The sequence below is a fragment of the Urocampus carinirostris genome, chromosome 2, assembly GCF_059441175.1.
Source record: "Urocampus carinirostris isolate Australia breed hairy pipefish chromosome 2, RoL_Ucar_1.0, whole genome shotgun sequence".
Lineage (NCBI taxonomy): Eukaryota > Metazoa > Chordata > Actinopteri > Syngnathiformes > Syngnathidae > Urocampus > Urocampus carinirostris.
This window is the reverse complement of record NC_142350.1, coordinates 62409235-62434060: the sequence shown is the minus strand read 5'-3', so window position 1 is coordinate 62434060 and position 24826 is coordinate 62409235. Positions and strand designations below refer to the sequence as shown.

Genomic DNA, 24826 nt, shown 5'->3' with positions numbered 1-24826 from the left:
AAAGCCAAGTTTAGTGCAGTTTATTCGCACCTAGATGTAAATATCAAGTTCACTCAGCATACTTTCTAGAATTTGAAAAGCAATAATGCAATCATATGAGTAAAATGATTCTATTGGTGAAGGCGTTTATTTGGACACTGCACTGTGACAATCATGGGCCTCCACATCAGCAAGCCTGGGAAAGTGGTTAGGGTAAACCAGCATCCTACATGGAGAGAGTGAAAAAGAGGAAAATAGAATTACAATTGTAGGATGAGATCAATTAGATTAAAAAAAGAAAAAAGAAAAAAAGAAAAAAGTTATTTATGAGAAATCTTTGGTATTAATCAGACAAAGGTCAACAGGAATAGAGGATTTCAATGTATCGTTTTATTACAAAATCAAATCAGTAATTTATTTCTAAATATTGCTGTAAAGAATATTTCCATGGTATATTTTTTAAAATGTTGCGAGACTTTAAAAGTCAGAGTTGTAATTTTAACATAATCAGCAACAAAACTAAGAGTTGTTAGGGCTGGAGAGTTGTAGCCCTATTTTCAATTGTTAACGTCCTCCAGTATTTCATTTAATATTGTAAATTGTTTCTATAAATAATAATATCATTGGTTAAACCCATCTTTCTCTATCAGTAGTTTGCAAATAACTCTTCAAGCTTTCAGTAATTTGTTTATTATTTGATATCTTTGAATATCTAAAGTGAATACCGGCGATAAATATTAATGACTACTGTTTTTGTGATTATTTTGTACTTGTTTTTAGCATTAACTCCAAATGCAAATCTGTTTGAAATTAACGTTTTCAACAGGCAAATGTAACACAACATTTTCCTTTTAATTAAAAATGAAAAAAAGGTTCACACCTAGTTATGTCCAAAGATTTTGGTCTTTTTTATGATACTGTAAAGGTTTAGTGAAAAATATTCCTGCTTGTTATCAAATGTCATTTTACTCGTATACCGAAAAATACAGTGTCTATTTCATTTATTTTATTAACTCTGATTGCAAAACTCATACTGAATTAGGGCTAGCTCAGAAGTGTCGCTGTTATCGGTGTGTGAGTGTGTTTATGTGAATGGGTAAGTGTGAAGCATATTGTAAAGCACTTCGGAAGGTTTTCAGTGACTTGAAAAACGCGATATAAAAGTTGATCAGTTACCGTTTACTCAATACAACCAAATCTGTTTAATTTTATTTTGCTCTTAAACCCAAAGAGGTATTTCATTTTATGAAGTAAGCCTGTACATTTACAAAGTTAAAATAGGAAAGCAAAATTATTTTGCCAAAAATATGAATAAAAAAACATGGTTCATTAGCACAGTGTATAAACCCATTCCTATAACAGGGATGGGCAAGCTACGGCTGGTGGGCCACATATGGCCTGTCAGCCTTTTCAATTCAGCCTGTCAAACAAAAAAGGTAAAGATATAATGATAATACTGTATATAGTTAAAAAAAAGGGTACAGTACTCTTTGTTAAAAAGTTTGTGTGCCACTCTTGTCCCCAGTGTCCACCTATGTGGGCCTTCTTCAAATTGGAGGGGAAAAAAAGATATATATACATATATTATACAGCAAAGAAGCACTTTTGAGCTAGCCCTAAATGAGTTGGAGTTTTCCAATGCATGCTATCAAACTTAATGCTTAAAAACGGACATAACATATTTGTTTGCTTAATCTCCGAATGTTTCACAACCAAGGTAACGAAATGATGTATTTAGAAACAAATATCAAATGAAATATTGTGTTGATGTCTATGAGTTTATTTATTCATAAATGCATGAGAAAATTAATATTATTTTCTTCATGTATTGCCTTGGTATCAGATTCAAGACTATCAACTAAACCAATCAATTACATTTGTTTTTCTTCCTCTTGGTCCGGCACCATTGTCAAATTGTTTAACCAATGTGGGCCTCGACTCAAAAAGTTCGCCAGGTTCCTGCTTTTTGTCCAAGTACTGCCAACAAAATGGTCATTTGGCCTCAAATGGCCCTCCGGCTGGAATTTTAATACCCTGTTTTAAATATCAGACAAGTCCACACATTAAAGAAGTAATAAAAAAACAAGTTAGTATCTGCCTATACTTGCCTTTTTTTACCAAACCTGCATCATCTCTGTGGAAAATGCAAAAAAAAAACCCATAACACTCCAAATTCATCGCCTACATGGCCTTCTAGTCCAGTATCTCCTTGATGCACCAGCAGCAGAGCAGGAAATAGAGGCACTCCTTGAGCGACTGCACAAAACCGTAGGCGGCATTTCCCCCGAGGAAGTTCTTCCCTCGACCAAGACCCATGGCCATATCTCGCAATTGCTGCCCGAGTGGAGATGAAGACGAAGCGGACGCGGCTTGAGGAAGAGGACGCTGAGGGTGCATGACTCCTGTCAGGAACTGGCTGAAATTGGTGGCGAAGCGGTCTCGCTTGCTTGCTTCTTCTCGGTTTTTCCGCTTGTTTACTTGTCGTCCTTCCACGCCGTCTCCCCTTGTCCACTGAGCGAGAGTCCTGAATCAGCAGCGTACTGTTGAAAGCTCTCCACAAAATAGAGCGTTCTAGTGGGTCACTGTGGCTTTGTTGGGGCCGTTGATGTTGCATTCTGGTAGCTTGGGTTTTGTCTTTTCGCTTGAGTCCAGAACCTCCAATCCAAACATATGATTTCTATAGAACTCACTTACTTGGGTTGGGTCAAACCACTTACATTGGTTCACAAATGTGGGTACTTGAGATTTTAAACTGCAGGGTGATATTTAATTTTTAAAAATATTTTGCTCCCCTTCTTGATCACGAGTATCGTCTGATGAACTTTCGGACTGTCAACTTTGCTGTTTGGGTTTAATTTTAGATTTTGCTTTGTGTTTAGCATCGTTGTTCTGTTGGCAGGTGAACATGCGCCCCAGTCTCAGGTCCTTTGCAGAATACAACCGATTTTTTGCCATAATCGCACTGTATTTGGCGCCATCCACTCTCCAATTAACTCTTACAATCTTCCCATTACCTGCTAAAGAAAACAATCCCATGATGCTGCAATCAAATGTTGATATATATGCTTATTTTCAAAACAACTTTTACCCCAATATATGTAAATATATATATATATATATTTAAAATAAGAAAAATATTTTGATAAATTATTTAAAAAGAGTATATTTTGGGGCAGTAAAGATGCGCCTTTTTAAAAAATTCAACCATGCCACCAAATTGAATGATATATGTATTTATTCATATATGCAATCTGGACTTACAGGTGTAAACACGTTTTCCCTATAAACAAGTATTATAACAAAAACACATCAGACTCAAATCACCTGCACACAAGATCTCCTTATTTTTCTCTAAAAGGAACCTTTGGCTTTTTTTGTCTCATAACAAAAATCAAGTCACATTGTCACAACCACCGACACGAAACCCACAAAAAGTATCAAAGCGTTTGGAAATCATGCGACAAAGGCATCTGTGATGAACACGAGACCACGTGACGAATGGATCTAAAGCGGTGCGTCCAGGAAGGTAAGATTTGAGCTACCGCACACGGAAAAAATCCCTTCTCATATGTCCACTCATCTATCTGAAACTCCTTGTGGATTACTCATTAGGTTTGCGTAATAGTCAATGTTATTTACAGATGGTCGATGTTATTTACAGTTGCTCAGGAAATCCCCCCCAGCCCCCAACTAAACAACAGGTGACATCAAGTATCTGTGACTGTACAAGCTCAATGCGTGCATCAGAGGCGATTGCATCACTGGATCAGCTCATTTACTGATGTGTCTTCCTTTTTTTTTTGCAGTCTGTTTGAACTGAGAGTGTTTGTGAATTAAGTACATAGGTGACTTGCACACACGTGACTGCGTTAAAGAAACAAGGCACAAAGAGATTGCAAAACAAATACGACATGAACAGGTAATACCAAAGACAACAGCACACCCGTGGGTGACGTTTAAAACAATTGCACCAAAGTGTGTGTTTGTTCAGCATTTGGGAATCCCTCACATTCTCATCTTGTTGATTTACACAGGAGCCTGCAGATTGTCATTGCGTGCATTCGCGTTAAAAATAACAAACATTGGCTCAGTAACGTACCAATCCACTATGATTTTGATACGTTTCATTACTTTTTTCAAGGTCACTCGATTATTGTAATAGCTGTCCTCAAAGGGCCTGATGTAAATTATGAATGTAACTACCCCTTAGCCTTCGAAGACCTGGCGTCCACATAGATGGACATAAATGCACAATAAACAAGGGGCTTGGGTCTTAGGAGGTTAATGTAAAATAAATAGTTACTCATTCAAGTCACAAATATTACAGTAGCAATGAAAAGAAACCATAGCTACACATATATAAGATGTTATCAACTAAATATTAAGTCCACTCATTGGCATTGATATGAAAACACTGCAGGGGTGCCGTAAGTTCGCAGGTATCGTAGTTGACAGGCATTGTGGGAAATGTAGTTTTGGCCCTAGCACTTCATTCCCAGAAAGTGACATTTTGAGCCCCGCAGGTCACATTATATGATGTGGTGGGCCACATTTGGCCGGGAGGCCATGACTTTGACTCCTGTGTTTTATAGTGTTCAAAACAACACAACATTTTTGGGGCGGGAGTCAACATAAAAAAAGTTTAGTGGGTGGAAATTTTTTGGAAGGACCTTAATGGAGATTAATTTTTCTGTTTTTACAGAACAAATGTTTTGGAGGATTTTTACATGTAATGCACTGTTTTTGGAAGAAATAATTTAACACCTTTTTTTGGAGGTTAATCCCTAACAAAGTAATCTATTTCTTGTAGGTGTCAGTGCAAAACAACCCAGAAAGTTGGTTCCTATCAACCCAAGTACAGAATTAGTCCACCTTTAATGAAAATTTGTTTATGACCCATCCATCCATTATCTACACCGCTTATCCTCAGTAGGGTCGCGGGGGTGCTGGAGCCCATCCCAGCTATCTTCGGGCAGTGGGCAGGGGATACCATGAACTGGTTTTGCCAGCCAGTCGATCGGCACACAAGATCATAAAACACATTCACTCATTCACACCTAGGGACAATTTGGACCGGCCAATTAACCTGGCATGCATGTTTTTGGAATGTGGGAGGAAACACACGCAAGCACGGGGAGAACATGCAAACTCCACACAGGAAGGTTCGTTCTCATGACCTCAGAACTGTGCCGCACACTTGTTAACCACTGCTCCGCCGTGCTGCCCTGTTTATGACCCAGATGTTTTAAAAGTACATCTCGTAGAAGAACCAGGGCTTGAAAAGATAAGGGGCAATCTGGAGAGAAAGTGTCAAAAATTTCTAAGTAGCGATTCCTGTCATGACATCCAATCTTATCAGCAATGTTCATACAATTTCTCATTGCTCTACTTTTTAATAGTAGTGATTTATAGTGACAGGCCAGACAATTCAGTGCTCCTCCACTAGGTGGAAGAGTTATGAAGAGTATAGAAGAGTATAATCTGCTGTTCTTTGGCATGACGGGTGTGTACTCGAGTTTGTGAAGTAGAAAATGACAATAATATAAAGTAAAACTCTAAAACAGAAACAAATGGACATTGACATAGCGGTTCCGGTTTTGCATACATGCTTTTTTGCCCCTCATTAAAAGTTCAACGGTCCATTGGGGGAGTGGTTTGGGGCTTCAACGCTGACAAAATAGAAAAGCTTTTTTTTTTCAGTATTGCAACACATCCAAGGATGAAACTCATTACAAAATCATGCAAGCGCATGTTCTACTCATGCTATCAACATGTTTAAAGGTTTTTTTTTCTTTGACAATTTCAAACCTTCTGTTTTCTTTTGAAAATGCATCCTCAGCTTCTGCCTGCTTCACGGATAGCTGTGGAGACAACAACACAGCGAAGCTCCAGGGTGGCTTGATTGATAGTTGAGACTGCACTCCACAGTTTGGTTTATAACAGCAGCATGTCTTTTTCTACTTTTTTTTGGCGTCGAGTTTACTCCTGTGGATGAATTTGGTGGAGGCATAGGGTTCTTTTTTTTTCAGGCTCGGCGCTCCACCGGCTGTTGCAGACACACTTCGCTTCCTGCCGATACGATGGGGAGTCGGTTGTCCATGTGGTAGCTGATCAGGTGACTCACACTTTCAAAGCGATGGTCTTTCGTACGGACCTGCATGCATACACATTTTTATGATCCAAGAACAATAAAAGCCCCAAATACTATTTCCCAAACTATAAGGCGCATAAAATTGAGACTACATTGAAAGCTACCGTGTTCATTCGTATATGACCGTTGGGCTCTTAATATATTTACGGCATAAAAAAAAAGTGCATCTATTGACCTGTTGATTAACGTTGCTGATTAAAATCGCATATCAGTATATGCAACGGGAATCGAACCAGGGTGATGTTGCCAACACTTTATTACTAAACTGACAGTTGTAAACATGACATACAAAAAGGCATTAGAGCTTGTCTCATCACGCTATTTTTACTCACAGTGCCAGAAACACTGATTTGCATGGTGCATCATGATAGGTTAAACAGATCTCCACTTCTTACCTGTCCGTCAATAACGTTATGGTTTAACATTAATATATTTTGTCTATGAAATTGTTAAACTAAAGCTCTGCCTAATTCTGTATCCTTATTAAAGTACAAGAGAATAATAAAAGTAAAAGGGCTTACAACAAACCATAGATTTATTAACTGCAACAAGAGATATAAAGTGCATCAGAAATTTCAAGATAAAATAAAAATATTATAAATATTAACATTTTTCGAGTGACCATGTCAAACCATATGATACTAAAAAAATGAAATGACATAAAATCAATTAATAATAATGCATTCAAAATGATCACCAATATTAACACAAGACCTCCACAATAAAAGACCTGCAAAACAAATGATATAAAAAATTGGGTGCTCTTTAATATAATTGTTTTTTATTCATCAAAGATGATATGAACTGATCATTACTCTTATGGTATTAGTGAGGATCAAATCCATACAAAACATAAGTCTCACTTCACCGAGGCGGAAGGCCCCGCCAAGACATGTGTCCTATCTGTCGGGGCTTCATTTCTGCGCTGCTTTGATCGATCAATCTTTTTTTTTTTTTGGCTTCATGTTGTGCACTGCCAACAGTTTTATCTTGGCAAGCAATCTGTTCTTTCCTCGTCCCCACCCAAACGCGCCAAGACTGAGCCCCACAGTATTTTGAGAGCCACTGATCTATACGGACGTAAAATAATTTAGAACGTAAGAGTTATTTTGTTGAATGACTTTCTGTTTACTGTTTCTGTCTTTTCAACATTATTGCCTCACAGGTGAAGAAGTGGAGTGACTGTTTAACACAAGCTTGTCAGTCATACGGCCCGCGGGCCGGAACTGGCCTATCGGATGATCCATCCATTATCTGCACCGCTTATCCACAGTAGGGTCGCGGGGGTGCTGGAGCCCATCCCAGCCATCTTTGGGCAGTGGGGAGGGGACACCCCGAACTGGTTTCCAGCCAGTCGCAGGACACACAGGGACAGACAAGTCACTTACTCATTCACTCCTAGGGACAATTCGGACCGGCCAATTAACCTAACATGCATGTTTTTGGAATGTGGGAGGAAACCGGAGTGCCCTGAAAAAACCCAGGCAAGCACGGGGACAACATGCAAACTCCACACAGGTAGGTTTGCTTTAAAGCATCACGAGTTGGTAAATGTGTTTATCCCTAAAAATACTTGAATACATTAAAGTAATCCTTCAGAAAAAAATATTTATGTTGCTGTAAACTACTGTAATATTATAGATAGCTCACCTTTGTTTAAAAAAGAGACAAAAGAGAATATTCACTTGAAATGTTTTTGAAATGTTGACCAAATTGGATCTATCAGATGTAAAGTTGAAATGCAAATTTTTGCGGTAAAAAGTTCAATCCAACGGACGTCGATATAATGTATTGCAAAAAACCCAAAACAAAATGGTACATTCAGTGATTTAATATAGCCTGCCATAATTTTTTGAGTATGTCAAAAAAATCTGTTTCTAAGTCATTTCTATCAAAAGTTTTTTTTCTAAAATAAATGCAAACCAAATGCTCTTTCCGGCGGCCATAGTGCAGTTTTGAAAAGCACGGTTAATTGGTTCAGGTGTAAAACTGCCTTCATGCACCTATTAAAATAAACCAGTTAACACATTCAATGCCAAACATGAAAATCATTTTTTCCCTTTCTTTATGAATACATCTTTTGTGTTTAGAAAAGATCCCTTGTCATCTGTAATTATGATATGTTGTGTAGGTTATTAATGTATGCTGATTTATAAAGCCTTAGACTGAAAAAACAATCTAAACATTTGCAGTTGACATTCTTTTACTGATCCAGCCTGCCTCAGAACAGGAAGTCTGAGTTTAACATCCCGGGTTGAACCTATCAGAATGCAAAACAAAATGCACTATACAAATCAGTGTTTCTAGCACTGTGAGTAAAAAAAGTGTGACGATGAGATAAGCTCTAGTACTTTTTCGTATGTCATCGGTACAACTGGTGGTAAAGTATTAAAGTGTCGTGGCTATTACCACCACCACAACCTGGGATCGAATCCCATTGCAACCAAAATATTGCGATTTGGGCCAGCAATGATCATCGATTGATCAATCATTACTCATTTACGTTTGTATACCTAAAACCTTGTATTGCATCGCAAACTTAAAAATTCTGTATACAGTTCCGATTTTATCCACGATATTCAGCGGTATTAAGGACGCACTGAATTTTAAGGCGCACTTCCAAATTTTTAGGTCTGCCTTCTAGTCCGGAAAATATGGTACACATTCAGTCATTGGTACGGCAACTTCCCTCCCTTACTTACCACCCCCTCTGGGTCGACGAGTAGCAAATGTTTGGGTTGTCCACCCTGCTGTCCCGTGAGCACATACTGCCCGGGCGTGGTTCCCGATTCCCGCACCAGAAAGTCTCCGTCTCGGGCAAGAAGCTTCTCCGCCTCCCTGCGACTCAAACTGCCGTGGAACCACGTCTCGCACTGTAGCTGCTCCACTAGAGGGGGCGCTGCTGTCATTGAACCTCCTAGGGCATCATCAAATGGCTCTTTAAAAACAGAAGGGATTTATATTTGTATTAGGAGGACGAGACATATCGACTCCCATCAGTTTTTGGCTACATTTTCTGGAACGATTCGCAATATGTAGAAAAAACATGTAATGCTTCATGTGTTAAGTGAAGTCATGTTTATTTGTATAGCCCTGAAACAGGTTATCCTAAATGCAGAGACAAAGGCCCCCTTTAACAACCGTATTTCTCCTGCAGGCCAATAAAGTAAACTCGCACACGCGCACACTTCTTATTGCACGGGTAACTGATTAACTATTTTTACATCCTTTCGAGTAAAAATACAATTACAGTAGTTCATGCAATATGTTTGTCTCTACTTAATACACAAGTACTAGTAGGCTACATATGAAGAAGGGATTGGCATTCAATTAAGGATACGATTCAAATTAAATTGTCTTTATTGTCATTGATAACAACGTAAAAAGATTGTATGCAACGAGATTAGACATGGCATTCCAAGGTTAACATGTAATAAAGACTTGAAAGAGAAAACAAGATAAAAGACGGGCAGGATAAATAGTAAAAAAACAATTCATCACACATTTAGTTATGTAAAAGTAGGAAATTGACCCAATTATGACCTAAAGAGTTTTGCTTTGACATGGGTGAAATGTTTTATTTGGAATCAAAACAAACATATTGGTCTTTTGTTAAAAAAAATTGACAGACAGACACTGTTGACAATCTAGGATTCTCAAAATGTAGAAAGATTCATATTAAAAAGGTATCCAAACAATCGATTAATTCAAAAGTATTTGATTATTCTTTATTGTTGCAATTGCAATTCTTTAAATTTTCAACAAGTGAATAAATGTGTCTGTACACATTTACTTCATCTACCAATAAAGGGATGGAGAAAATGTTTACAGACGCTCTCCTACTTACGACCATTCGACTTACCTAAAAGGGGAAATACGAACACATTTTTTTCGGGATGTCGAAAAATATCCCGACATTGCTCGAAGTTAGATTTTGTATTGTGTGCACCTTTTTCAGAGTACAGTACATTACTGTCGTGCTTCTTCCCGCCGTAAGCGGTGTGTGGTGGCGCTGTGAAAGGTCAGCCAGCATCCACCCCGAAGAAGAAATCCACTTCCTCTTTCTAGTTCGTGTGTAAACATTCTATACTGTATCTCCAGCGCACTAAGAACTTTGACATTTTTATTGTTTGATATCTCGTGCACCCATTCAATATGGTTGGTGTAAAGTGTAAAGAAAAGGCAAACCGTTTCATTTGAAATGAAAGTGGAATAAGGAAGCTTGATGCGGTTGAGAAAATGGTTGGATCACTTTTTTCGGCCACTTTTTACCACGGAGGAGGAAGTCGCCCAAGTCTTGAAGCTCATCTTCCAAAAGTAAGTTAAACTTAACTTTATTTATCTTTATAGAGCATATTATTTCATGGAATGTTTATTTTTCAGTACAAAACAATACAGGTTACTCATATAAACCTTTAACATACAAAATATAGCACTGAAGCAACTTACGAACGATCGTCTGGAACTTGTTCGTAAGTGTGTCAGTGTCTGTACTACATTCTTTTAATTTTGAACAAAATGTGTGAAATGCGTTGGAATATGTATATTGAAGTTTTACAGTATAGATATTCCACTTGAATAATACCAAGGTTCTAGGAAAGTTTTTCTTAACCGATATTCCGCTTAAATACTATATTTAAAAAGAGTTTATTGATGAAGTGCTACAAATGTCATTGTAACTCACTCATGTCAAAAGCATCTCGGTGAGTGTTCCCGTTGGCGGCTGTGGGGCGGGGCTTGTCGACATTGACGTACGATGGGTCATCAGGCATCTCTCGCCCTCCTTCCTTGGCACCCACTGTAAGCAAGAACAGAATTTATGTGTGACACATATTTAATCTTTCATTCACGAATGATTACTTTGACATCAGCAGCCCAAAGGAGCAAAAGGAGCTTACCTGGCAAAGGCGGCAGAGGCTGCTTGTGAATGTCATTCTGACCTGGCTGGCCATATGGCTGCATAAGCACACGTTAAAAAAACACAAATCGGAAATGATTCATACACATGTACGATTTTTCTTTGCCTTTGGCTAGTTAAAAGAATTAACAGGCAATTGTGATTTGCTGATATTAAACAGACTCCGTACAACTTGCTTTGCATTCGATTATGCTCTTATCTCTTAAGGGCAGCAGCACCAGGATCTGTGTTTTATGTGAAAGCAATGCATGCAAGCATAACTCTTATTCGACTCACCAGCGTTGCTCCGGGACGTGATCTCATGTCAACCAGACCACCAGGGGGAGGCTGTTTACCGGGAAAGTTGTTATAATAAGGGACGTCAGGAAGCAGGCCGGTCTCGTCGTCTTCTTCTTCCCACGCTGAGCCATCGAACGGGGCCATTCTGATGTGGAAAGTAGCGTACATAATGAACATTGTACATAGAACGTAGTCCAGGGGTGTCAAACTCATTTGAGCTAGTTCAGAGGCAAAAAAAGCACTCTTGCGGGCGGGACTAGTAGGTTAGAGATAAGGAGAGTACAGAGAAAAAGAGAATAATGAAAGAGAACATAAAGACAGAGAAATTAATAAAGAAAAAGAGAGATTGAAAGAGAGAATGAAAGAGAGCGAAAGGGAGACAGAAGGCATGGAGAAAAAATGATAAAGAGGGAGATAAAGAAAGAACAAGGAGATACAGAACAAGATAAAGAGAGAAAGAAAGCAAAAAAGAAAGAAGGTGATAAAGAAAGAAACAAATAAAGAGATAAAGATATATAGGAAGTGATAAAGAGGTAAAAAATAGATAAAGAGGTAAAGAAATAGATAAAGCGATAAAAAATAGATAAAGAGATAAAGAAATGTAGAAAGAAAGACAAAGAAAAAAAGACCAAAAGAAAGAAAAAGAGAGAAAGAGAGGAGAAAAATATAAAAAAAGACAAAAAAGGATAGAAAGAAAGAGAAGGAGAGAAAGAAAGAAAACAAAGGAAAAAGGAAAAAGAGAATAAGAAATAAAAGGGAATGAGAGAGAAGGAAAAGAAATAAAGAAAAAGAAAGAAAGGGAGATAAAGACAGTGACAAGATCAAAAGAAGGAGCGAAAGATAGAGAAAGACAGAAAGTAAAAAAGAGAAGATATAGAGCAAGAAAGAGAAGAGAGTAAAAAAGAGGAGAAAAGAGAGATAAAGATAGAGAAAAAGAAAAATATATTGAGATACAGATATAGAGTGATAGAGAGAGAAATACACCTACAGTTGGCAACATCAAGTGGATATAATTAAAACTGTAGGTTGTCGTTTGTCTATTGTTTTGTCTTGTGCTTCTTAAGCGTTGTCTCGTGTGCCGGATTAAATCTGTTGGCGGGCCTGATCCACTCTGTGGGCTGTATGTTTGACACCCCTGCTCCAGTACATCTAATGGACGAATGCGTGTGTGATTACCTGTCATGAGGTGTGACCAGTTTGGGTGGGTTTTTTAAGTACTGCTTGAAGCGCAGTTCAAAAGCCTGGCCGATGGTGCTGATAACTTCTTGGGCTAAACCCTCAGAACATTCGAGAATGTGACAGGCTGCAAAAAAGGAGGCAGATGAACTGAGTGCACTCGGAAGATTATGACGACTCACAATGTCACAGACATTTCAAGGACAGAGTACAGACGCCGAGACACAAATCAAATACTCTAATTAACATAGATCTCCTACATCTAGAAACAGGAGATGGAATGTTGCGGTGCCCTACGAGTTTCGTTTATCAAACAAATGTGAGCATACTGAAACATTCCTCTGCAGATCAAATTCAGCAACAACACCCCGATAAAAACGGGTTCACCGTCAGGACAAACTTCCTCCTAGCAAACTCAACAAAGCAGTGCAATTTATTTCTTGTTATTACAATAACACAGATTAGAATCCCTACAATTCAATTTTTAATCTATGTGACATACTTTTGTTAAAACTCATTCACTACCAGCCTGCCTGATTGGAAAATGGAGGATTGACGTGGATTGCTGTTAACAACATTGAATGTGAGGAAATATTGGAAACGCCCAAAATTCACAGTGTTTTGTCCCATTTCAATTCAGTGATTGTTTTGCCTACCACTAGGAATGATGCAAACGAGCGTAACTACCAAATGTGTCGTAAAGCCTGATGCTCACAGAAAAACAATGTATCTTTGTAAAAAACAAAATGGCATTTACAGTTAAAGAATAACTTACAATTGTCAAGCTTACTAAGAAATACACTTTGCAACGAGAACCTAGTTGTATGATTTTAATAGGACGGCAGACATTTTAGACACCAAACTTCCTGTATCAAGCAAACCACCTTTAAAACCCGATTCCTTTCATTTCTAGGCATCGGTGGCTCACCACTCCCTAAGATAAACTGATATTTTCTGCATAACTCATCTGTAATTGGTCTGGAAAGGTCAGCCACTGTCCTATATGCTGCAATTGATTTTACTCCTTAAACCGACAAGCCTAATTTTCAAATGATTAGAGTCTGTGATCAGGTGGAAAATTGCGATCTAAGCTCACAGAATCTGTGTATGAGCATTTAAAAAGTTCATGTCCCATAAAAGACAAAACTCATCTGGCAGGTACAGGAAAGACTTAGAAGACAGAATGACAATACGGTTGCTTTTGCTCACCTCTCTGGTTGACTGGGTCTTTGGCCACATATGCTACATACTCAGCCGTGTCCTAAGGGAGAAAGGCAGAGACGATTAGGGGAAGGGGAAGGGAGGCAGGGGAATCAATATCGGAAGAAAAAGAAGTAGTAAAGGGCGCGTTTATGACAAGAAGAAAGACCAAGCAGCAGCATTTGAGTTGTAGCAGGAGTTAGGAAAAAACATAACACAGAGCTGTACGGGAGATAAGCAGTAGTAATAATAAGATCAAGCTTGAAAGAGGAGGAGACCAGCAGTGTATTGAGTAATAATCATCAGAATACAAGATGACAGAATGATGTGGGAAGGACGGATATGCAGGCTGGTTGGAGGAAGACAGAAAAAGCCCAGAGAGATGTGAAGGGGGCTCGGGTGACTCACTGGGTCGCCTCCAGAGGCGAAGGAGATGGACTGCATGTGATGATTGGCGATTATCTGTGGAGGGGGAACACATGGATGACGTGTGGGACGGGAGATGAAACCAGGTGAACGAGGAGACGAATGGTGCAAGAGCGCTTTGTTTTTCCATCATGAACTGAGCCTTTGATATGAAAGATAAGGTCTGCTACGTGTGGGACATCTTTTCAGCAGTTTCCAAAAATAAGTGGACGACGGATCAATAGCAGCATTAACACTTGACAAAACACTGCACTCTCTTGTGGGCCAGAAGCTTATTTTGTGAATGACTGCCTTTTAGTGTAAAAAACCTACACAGTGCATTAATAGCTATCATCTCTCTATCGGAGAGAAAGGATTATGTAATGGGCATTGTTTGAATGGTTCGTTTTAAGTGGATATTTACACAAATTAACAGTAGCATGTTATACCTGAAGAAAGAAGAGATTACGGTAAAATCACTCCAAGAACAACCACATTTATTAAATATTTAGTGGTACTGTGAATTACCTGGGTTTCACACCAACATTTCCTGCACAGCAAATGACACAACACCCTATTCAGGCAATGACAAAATCTAAAACAGATGCATGTTTACAATTTATTGTAACTGGAAATCAGAAATGACTAAAAGATAACTACGGGCAAAGTGAGGGATGCAAACATGAATGCCATGCTATGATTTGTAAAATGAATTACTGTCATGAAAATGACCAGGAAGTAGCATATTGGCTGTTTTTTCCATGACGTCTGGCAAGTGTCTTTATCCATTTTCCGGACTTTTATTAGTATCAGGCTAAAATGCATTATTGATCACGTAGGGAAAACACACAGAGTGCACTGGAATATGAGGAACACTATTTGGAGTTTATGGAACAACAGAGATAAATTATTGAAAACTACGCTACAATAAGAAGAAAAAGACAATGGGAATTGTCATCGCAGAAAAAGATGAGCGTGGCTTTGGGCCTGACAGACTATGCAAATTTTCGGCGAAGAAGTAGAAGCTAGAAGATAACGACATTAGGTTTCTACATAGAAGACGACTATGCTGTTTTTCTAAACAAGAGAAGGAGATGATGCTAGTCTCCAGTGAAGAAGACAAGTCATTGAAGATTATGCTTATTATCAACCAACAGGTGCACAAAGTAGCACATCCAATGCAAACACGTGTCTTTGATATTATCCATCCATGCGTTATCTGCACTGTTTATCCTCAGTAAGGTCGCGGGGGTGCTGGAGCCCATTCCAGCTATCTTCAGGCAGTGGGCAGGGGACACCCATAACTGGTTGCCAGCCAGTCGCAGGCCACACAGAGACAGACAACTCACTTGCTCATTCACACCAAGGGAAAATTTGAACCGGCCAATTAATCTGTGATACTATGATATACTTATTTCATGAACGAATCACACTGGAGTATACGATAAGTGAAAGATATAGCCAAAATATTAAAAGAAAAAGTGTAATCAGGAAATTAAAAAAAATTGTACTGTTCACTTATTTTCCAACTTAAGTAATAGAATCAACCCTAACCAGGATTTCACGCTTAATAAGACTTCAATGGATATTAGGATTTTTTACCCATTGTCCTTGAATTAAGAGCTACACCCACGTTTTACCTTGTGCATTCTGTCTGAAATTTGACCAGAATATGCTATAAGTTGCTCCTGTGTATAATTTGCATGTTATCTCTCAAGTCACGAAAACACTCTTCCTTTTTTTTTTTGCTGGCAACAACTACTTGATCGAGGATAGGGTAAAATACGCTGAAACCAACGCTAGGGGGTTACATATAATATTTTTTGTCTTTTGATGTGACTGGTTTAATGTATTGTGTGTGGATTTCTGGTCACTGCCAAGCACACTTTGTCCCACCTGTTTGCAGTCGGATGCCAGCAGGTTGAGGCTGCTGGTGGAGATGGTGAGGCTGATTGTCATGCCAGCAAACTGCAGGTTGCTCTTGCCCAAAATAGACGTGAGGCAGCGTGAGGACGGCTGCGAACGAGACAAAGCAGATATAAACAAACATGAGGTACTGTGTAAAGCGAGGGTCAGCCACCCTTTACAAGAGCTGAAGAATTTAAATAGCTACAGTTTTATGACCACAATGTATCACTACACAGGGTCTAAATTTAAGCCGGTAAAGAGGGTGATAAAGTTCCTTAAAATATTTGATCCCTAATGATTTGAAGAATGTTAAACAATTGAGACACGTTTCTTAAACCGCCAATTTCCCACCACCGTTTAGAAAAACATTGATAAAAGTCACTCAGCATATTTGCTTAGAAACCTGTGAGTGCATGTGAAGAAGCCTTCATGACTAGAGTGGGTGTGCTAAAGAACAGCTGCAATTGTGAAAGCGATCCCGTCTGCTCTACAAGGCCAACTGTGGCCTATGAGGTACAGACAGGGCGACCCGCAAAGGCCAGGCCAAGAAAATCACGCAATCACACATACTGACAACACCAGAACTATTGTTCCTGTGTTTTCCTGGAAATATTCTTGGGATAGAACTCACATGGCATGCAAGAATAACCAGAGGTTACAATAATTTGAGGGGCCTGTTAGGTTAGCTAAATCATATAATTGTGTCAGCTATGAACTGCTACAGGCAAGGAATTCCTCAGTTAAACAGGGCTATGGCACAGGGCCACTGTATTTAGCCAGCTGTTTGTTTTTCGTTTTACAAGAATACGGAACACAGGCCAACTGTTGGAGATAATCACCCCCACCCCAATCTGATATTGGCACCGTTTAGCCAAAATTCCCAAAAGTGGAACCTTTTCAACATAGTATAACCTTTGACTCCACCTCCTAAGCCACCCTAGCAAAGGGTTCACGATTGGTAATTATACCTACAAGTGCTCCGCTATCTGCAAAAGGCTACAAACAGGCTAAATACAGATGTGTGCGCGACAGTGCAACTGAATAGCCAGCTGGCCACAGAGTGGACAATCAAACTAAATCCACCCTAAAACCATTTACCACTGCTCCCCACTTAAGCGGTATAAATAAATAATGGCCCATATGGGTGTGTGTCCAGAAACAAAAGCGTGCTGGCTGTCTACCTTTCTTCTTCGCTGGGCTCCTTTAGCTCCCGGCACAGCCTCGCACACCACTGAGATGGCCTCTCTGAAAGATTTAAAACATCCCAAAGTGAAATAGCATATCATAATCGGTGACACATTCCTGGACTCGCTCGTTGTTTAGCGTTCATCAAATGACTAGATGCATCGTCCCTGGCGGGGTGCGCTTGACTCGCGCTACAGACACAAACATAGTGACGGAAACCAACAGGAAACCACTGGAATGTCACTTTCTAAAATTAGGGGGCGGGGGTCAAGAAAGATTCAGACATGGAGAAAAACAGCATGCAAAAATAAGGCCAGACTCAACTATTGGGAAAAAATGACAGACAACATCACAAACAAATGCGTCTGGCCCCATTAAAACTGCAAGCAATTCAAATAATAATTGAAATTATTTACAAAATCATATTTAATTTCCACTTATTCCAATGACCAGACATAGGAATATTCAAGAGTTTCTTAAGCTTTATCATCCCGCATAATGTTTTGAAATTTGACTGAAAGTGTGTCTAAACTGGTTGGTGTTCAGTTTGCTGAAAATATGAGTACCTCTTGAATCTCACCTGGTGACCTGAGTTCTTGTGTTGAAGTCTAGCGCTCGCATGGATTGTAGCACCTCCACACACCCCATGTACTGAAAACCACAACATGAGAAAGACACGATAAAGCAATCATTTCCTGTTGTCATAACTACCTCTATCTTGAATTTTGAGCCAAATACTCATAGTATTACTTCAGACACTGTTAGGTGGACACAGAAAACATTACTTGAATAACTGACACTTCACAATGATGCAAATGTATTGAATTGTTTGCGATCTTGCTTTAAATAGTTCTCAAATACGGTAGTTTACGTTATAGAGTGTATTGCTTAACAATTACTTGTACTTTCACTTCATGAGGCAACATACAGGTTACGATTTCTTTTCTACAAGGGATTATTAGTTTTAAAGTAAATCAGTTTTAAATGAAATTTAATTACCGGTATTTCAGTTTTGAAATTTTTCTTAATGTCAAATATGTGCCTTACTATTTAAGGTTGAGATTTGACTGCATTTAAAACAGATTGTATAGTGAGAAGCACTCCTAAGTTCGGACACACTTGCTCATCTGGTAGACAAAGGGCGGGGATCAGCAACAAGTGGCTCTTTGGCGCTCCTTAGTGGCTCCTTGCCGCTTTTTCAAAAATAATTGATAGGGGAAAATAATGGTTTCTGAAAGACGAACATAACACAAACATTCTTAACATTTGGGTATAGATATATATATATATATACAGTAAATATATTTAGCATGTGTTGCCTTCTTTATAAGGCTAAATAAAAGCTTTTAATTTTTTTGCGCCTGCAAACATGTTTTTTTTCTGGTCCAATATGAATCTTCCAACATTTTGGGGGAGTAAGGATATTCATTAGAACACAAAACTTCTAAGGTTAAATTAAAAACACCATTAGGCCAACGGTGATGCGATAAGATTCACATACCCGAACTGAATAGGAGACACCAGCGGTGCTGACCACGTTGTCGGAGTGCAGCCAACCACGGGTGGGCTTGTTGACAAAAGAGCCGTGCCGCGTCCATTCATCTCCTCCGAGCTGAGCACCTTCTACTCTTGCCCTCCTGGACGCCCCTCCCAGCCGGTTCATGTCCTGCAGAGGCGGTCGGGGAGGGGGAGAAGGAGCAGTTAAAGGGGTTAGCGGGTAATGCAGCGGAGGAGAGGAGCTGGAGAGGCTCCCTTCATCCCCGGGAGAGTCAACGGGTGCCTGGGGCTGCGGTAGCCTGCTGGAAGCCTTAAGTCCTGGGAGTAGAGTGGCAGAGACCCCCAAGCGTAAGGAGCCCATCCTCGGGAAAAAAGAGCAGAGGGTGGTTGGACTGTTCTCAGGTGGACGAGGAGAAGAGGGGGGCAAGATGGGGGTAAGTGAGGACGAGGACTGAGAGGAAGGTAGGCCTGGTGAGGGTGTGAGAGGGGTGGCAGGGCTAGAAGGAAGGAAAGATTGATTGGAGTTGGTGTCCTCAGTTGAGCTGAAGGATTCACTTCGAAAGGGGGTGTACTTTGTTTTTGGGACAAGTTCCATAGTGGCTCTGCCGTTTCAGTTTTCAAGTCAGCGCGATTCCACAGAGCCTGTGGTGATTTGTATCAAGGTTTTTTTTCTTTCTGAATTTAGAGTTTTTGTCTTAAAGATTGGCAACCAGTCTTCTTCAGAGTAAAAGCTGCATCCATCTGTCCCGTTGTCAGTCCGCCATTCATTAGCAGGCAGCCGAAAGAGGCCCACAGAATAAATGGCTTCATCCACAATGAAAGCAATATTAAAAATGTCTTTCAGGAAAATATTGGCGCTCCAGAAGATGGCTGCATATAGACAGTTGCATTTAAGCGTCTCAGTGCGCGACATGTTGACATCAGGTCTCGTCTGTGATTACAGTTCATCTCGTGAAAGGCTCATGACCAAAAATTTACCGTGCTCCATGAATGATCAAAAACTCTGGAAAGACTGGATCAAAACTTCATGTTCTCTCAGTTCAATTGGTCATCTGCACTAGAGAAAATCAACACAAGTGATTGTCTAGCAACACCACTTGCATATGACACTTCTCTGACTGCGTTTGTAGCAGACAGCTCCCTTGGTTAGCACTTTCCAGCTTGACACGGTGTGATAAAAATGCTATTAGCAGCCAGTGAGGGGAATTGCTAGTAAGCTACGCACATTAACAACAACAACTACACAACAACTGCTCAAAAGTCTACATCAAACACTAGCAACCTCATTCGGCTAGAGGAAAGAAAGCAAGCTTACAAATATATGGCTAGTGTCCAACTCCTGGTGGAAGCACCCTTGTTATCAAATGCGCTTAAGTCCTCTACTCCCTCTCCTTTCTCCTCCAAACAATTTGGTGTCCACCCTGATTGGCCCTAACCGGATCCTTAACAGTGTCTTCGTCCTCCCTCTTCTTCCAGATCACTTCTGGCACAGTCTCCTTCTCTTTCTCGGCACTCCTCTCTCTCTTCTCTCTCTCGCCTCTTCTCTCTTGGAAGTCCTCTCTCTTCTTCCAGACGATGTACTCGGCCAGTCTCTGCCTCTCCAGCGCCTCCGCCCTCTCCTGCGCCACCACTTCCTCTCGCCGCTTCCAGATGATCTCCCCTCCTCCCCCTCCCGCGGTAGCTTGCCCGTTCTCCAGACTGTCCTGCTTAACAGTACCTTTGTTTAGAAAGTGTTAACCCCCGAGCCCTGCTAACTACCCTCACCTCAAAGAGATGGCTAAAGCCTTACCATGCTTGCCTACTTGGACAACAGATAAATCTGAAAATTTAAACACTGGGCTAGTGAGAGCCCGTTCCTGACTGAAGTTCCTGATATGGGTAAGAAAAAGTGAGGCTGTTGTGGTGGTAAATGTGTCACCTCGAGAGCACCATTAGAAATGCAGTAAGTGTCTGACATAAACTGCAGCAGCACGGTGGTGATGGACCACTACTTGCTGCAGGTCATTGGCGAATGAAAGCCAACGAGTTAGTTGTGATAGTAATGTGCCCTGAATTGTAAAACACACTTCAACTCTCGCTCTGCTAGGCATAGCCGGCATAACTTTGTTACATCAAGCAAGATATCAGACTAGTCTTCAGCTACCTGAGAGAAGCGCAGTGAAGTAGGCCTTATTTGTGTAAAGCTTTTCAAGCTGTAGACTACAGTACAGACGTAGTGTACCACCTTATATTCTGCATAGGTCAACCTCAAAGGCAAACAGTCTGTTAACATTAACAGTTTTCCGCTAGCCAAGTTCAGCAAAGAAAGGAGTCCCAGATCAACATCAGCGTGGCTCATGCAACAAGTCAAAGTCACAATATGTTGACCTCTACCCCTCTCAAAATTGTACGTGGATAATACTTGGAACGTTGGGCACCAGTATGAATGTGAAGAAAAGAGCAGAAAAAAAGACACTTCTGTTGATGTCCCTCGCACCAGATGGTGGTGGCCGCAAAACCAACAGTCGCCAACAAGCAGTCTAGCACCACAGAGGGGTTGCTTAGCAAAGCACCGTAAAAGATCTGCTTGTCGTTAAGCAGTGTGAGACTGAACTTCAAAAAAAAGTATGGCTAGAAAAGTCACTCTGTATTAGCGACACCAGGGGTCCTCCAAGGTAAAACCAAACAGTCTGACAAGCCCCAAATACAAATAAATTTCCCTTTTAAAATCTATAAAAGATTGAATGTGGAATTACTCAGTTAAACAGAACTGAATCTTTCAAAGAGTGATGTTATGTTAGTCCTTGTCCTGTTAAAAGAATTGCTTGAGCGCTAATAGGAAACAGGATAAGTCAGGTAACTAAAGAGCCCATGACTCGCCATATATGAGCAGAAATCCTGAGTCATCCACACAGACGGAAATGTAAAAAATCAATTATTGAAAGCAGTCACATGGGTATGGATGTATACAAAAACTGCCAAAAGAGCAGAGTTGTTCCTTTTGCTGCAGGAAGGATGCTCCAGCGCACAGGCGAGTCAGGTCAGGTGAGGCGACTTCAGAGAAAACTCGCCAGATTCAGGTGGGTAACTTGAGTCATTTGCACATTGACACCAGAGAAACCTGCAATTCACATCTTACTTATCTTAAATTAGCAGTGTCAAGACTGGGCAGTCATGCATATTAAAAGGTCAAAGTTGACTGAGGTGTTTTATGAAATTTAGGACAGCTCCTGCAAATGGCACATCAAGTTAATTGATAGAGATTCCTGGTTTACCCTATTTGCATAAGGGGAGATCAGGACATGGTGAGCGCGTGAGACGCGCCATAGGGCGGATACAAAATGGGTAGGGGGGGTGTGAGACAGGTGACCTGAAACAACCCTGATTCTCCCTCACTTGGAAACTCAGACCAGACGAGGACTGTCTAGAGCATAACAATAAAAGACGAAAGAGTTGGAGCAGAATTTTTCTATCACACAATCGCAATCCTCAAATGCACTATATAATCTCAAGTGAATGAATACAATGAAAAAGCACCGAGTGAGTTTAAATAAGTCATACATAAACTTTACATTGCGCTCTGTCTGCAGCTGCAGCACATTTCCATGGCAACAGATGAATAAAAGAGATGCCAGTTGAGGATATTTCTGATTAAGTCCTGCCAATTACACAAGAAGGAGTTGACAAAGAGTGCAGTTGAATCCCACCTATGCCTCTATATTTACAATGTATTTGTTACACCAAACAGGGGGAGTCAACTCCCCCACAAAGATCAATAGCTTTCAGGAAATTATCAAAGTTGGAGCAGCGTCGCGCCAGCTATAAAAGCCGATCAATGTTGATCTGCCATGTTGGCGGCATGTGACTGGCTCCAACTATATCAGTAAAACTAACCGGCAACTAGCAGAGAGGACTAATGTATAGAAAACTTGCATAAAAAACAACCTGAAAATTCAAAGATTAAAAGTGACAACTCATTCATCGACTACAATATTACAAGAGTATTTAAAAAGTATGATTTAAGTGATAGGAGTTAGTTTTCTCCACATTGATTAAAAAATAACAAACTGTGGTCCATAGTCACATGACAGAAACGATAGGTCCTCATCCGTCCTCTTCTTATGCTCAGTTCTTCTCTCTAGAAAATTAAATTGTCTCCGCTGAGCCACTCTTTCACTTGATTATTCACAAAGTCACCATCGGCCACATGTCTCCATCGTTCCACTCGTCCTCCGTATTGGACCCTCCTTTCCTCTTCTTTCCTCCACCCTCTCTTTCATGCACTCGCTCACTCACTCACTTCGGGCGGATGGTTGGATGGCAACGCTGCCCGGGCAGACAATGACACTTCTTCATTGCACTCCTCTTCTTTCCCCCTCCACCTCCACTCAGTCTGTCCTTCCCCCTCCCTCAAGTCTGGGTAGGCGATGCTGGCTCCTATTCTTGCCCCAACCGTCTCACAGCATCACTCTCTCTCTCACTCACTCTCTCGTTTTCTCTCTCTCCATAACACACATACAGTACAGCTCCTTTCCTCTCATCCGGTTTTCTCCCCTACCCCCCGCCACGTCAGTTTAGTTGCTTACATGTGTATGCACAGTAGGATGCTCCCGCCGGCTGCACATTAGCGCTCCGTTGGGAGATGGAGATGTGGAATGAGTGAGGAAAGAAGGGATGGAATTGTTCGGAGTAATGGTGGTAAGGTTAGGGGTCTTTGGGTCGAGTAATTGACTTGTATTTTGTAATATTAGAAGCTGAAAGTGAAAGAAACAACATAGAGACAGGATGGAGACAGTACACCCTCCGTGCGTAAGGTAGCGATACTGTGTGCTATAGCTATTTCCTCAGGAGAGAAACGGCAGAGATCGCTGTTCAAGCGTAGGAAGGCAGCGTTGCGGAAAGCAGAGGAAGTCACCGAAAGTGATCCGTACAAGTCCTCAAATGACACTAGGGGAGGTGCAGTACCACCGCACCACAGAGGTGGTATTTATCAACTAAAAACATGAAGGTGCATCAGAAAGGTTCCAGGACTGGTCTCACTAAAAATGTATTTTTGATATGTGGCCAGATCCAACATCGGAGGGATCTACAAATAGATTTAGATATGTTTTTGTGGCTTTGGCTTTTTCAATGTTAGGTATTCAGCGGTTTTAGTTAGTGTCAAAACGGCATGTTTTTTAATACAATATCACCTTTGAGAAACACTCCAATGACTAATCGACAAAATAAAAGCAGTCTTATGACACTGCCATCAAATAACAGATTCCAACCACAAAGGTTATGAGAGGTAACCAGTCTTTAAATGGTCAAAAACAATTGACGTCTGATTTTATATCAATATATGTCCAATATCAGCAAAATTACAATTAAGTAGCATCTTAATGTAGTATGCAAGAAATATGCAATAAAAACAATTATAAATGTGCAGGAATTTTCTCCCTTTAATGGTCAAAAAACAAAATTGAAAGGATCAGGACTAATATTTAGGTTACTAATGTTAACTGGAATGGACAAAATTCACATAAACGAAAAGACAAGGGTTTAAATGGGAGAGAAGTCGTGGCAACTTCTCCAGGACAATGCGACTGCTCACACTGCCCAGGGTAATAGTCAGTTTGTGGCACTGGCACCCTAGGCCAAACTCCCAATGCACTGTTTTTTTTTTTTTAAATTGCTTCTAAAAATAGTTTGTGTATATATATGTGTGTGTATGCTCGAAGGGAGAGAGGAACAGAAAGACTAATACTAAAAATCCTGGAAGAGAGCGTCTGCAATAAAAGTTGTTACACCAGTCCTGGAACGTTTCCGGAACTTTGGATGATTTTTACACAGGTAGACTGTGCTATGATCCGTGATCCGTTTACTGATTAAGAAAGGGCTATGTTCCAAGTGTAAAACCCCCACCATACCTATTAATTCTATGAAACACATAGGACACTTTTGCTAAGGGTTCACAAAAGCCCCCAAAGGTACTGAAGAGTGCTTTATCGATTGAAATTCCCTCTATTCATCTACAAGGACCGTCATTTAATAAAATTAAATATGTAATTCATAAAATGTCAGGAAACGCCATTCCTTCTTTACAAAGTATGACAGATTCCAAAGAAATAAGATATGAAAAAGTTAGGGATGAAAATGAATGATTGCTT

General features: G+C 40.2%; 1 protein-coding gene and 1 long non-coding RNA gene across 4 annotated transcripts; both read right to left on the bottom strand.

Moving 5' to 3' along the window:
- Positions 1-100: 100 nt before the first annotated feature.
- Positions 101-2310, bottom strand: LOC148372882 (uncharacterized). The gene is made up of 2 exons (XR_015849662.1): positions 2165-2310; positions 101-205 (listed from the first exon to the last, which is right to left on the bottom strand). It is a non-coding gene; the product is annotated as an uncharacterized LOC148372882 (long non-coding RNA).
- Positions 2311-3196: 886 nt separating this feature from the next.
- shc1 (SHC (Src homology 2 domain containing) transforming protein 1) lies at positions 3197-23045 on the bottom strand. 3 transcript variants are annotated; one of them, XM_088327440.1, is made up of 12 exons: positions 18703-23045; positions 17782-17852; positions 17198-17261; positions 16005-16124; positions 14112-14165; positions 13713-13764; positions 12504-12630; positions 11325-11472; positions 11029-11086; positions 10815-10928; positions 8833-9068; positions 3197-6133 (listed from the first exon to the last, which is right to left on the bottom strand). In XM_088327440.1, exons 1-12 carry the CDS (start codon positions 19291-19293, stop codon positions 6005-6007), a joined length of 1764 nt encoding a protein of 587 aa, XP_088183566.1. In that variant the 5' UTR covers positions 19294-23045; the 3' UTR covers positions 3197-6004. The 3 variants fall into 3 exon arrangements, with proteins under 3 accessions (XP_088183566.1, XP_088183567.1, XP_088183570.1); XM_088327441.1 differs by having other exon boundaries at positions 8833-9047; XM_088327444.1 differs by lacking the exon at positions 14112-14165.
- Between the last annotated feature and the right edge of the window lie 1781 nt (positions 23046-24826).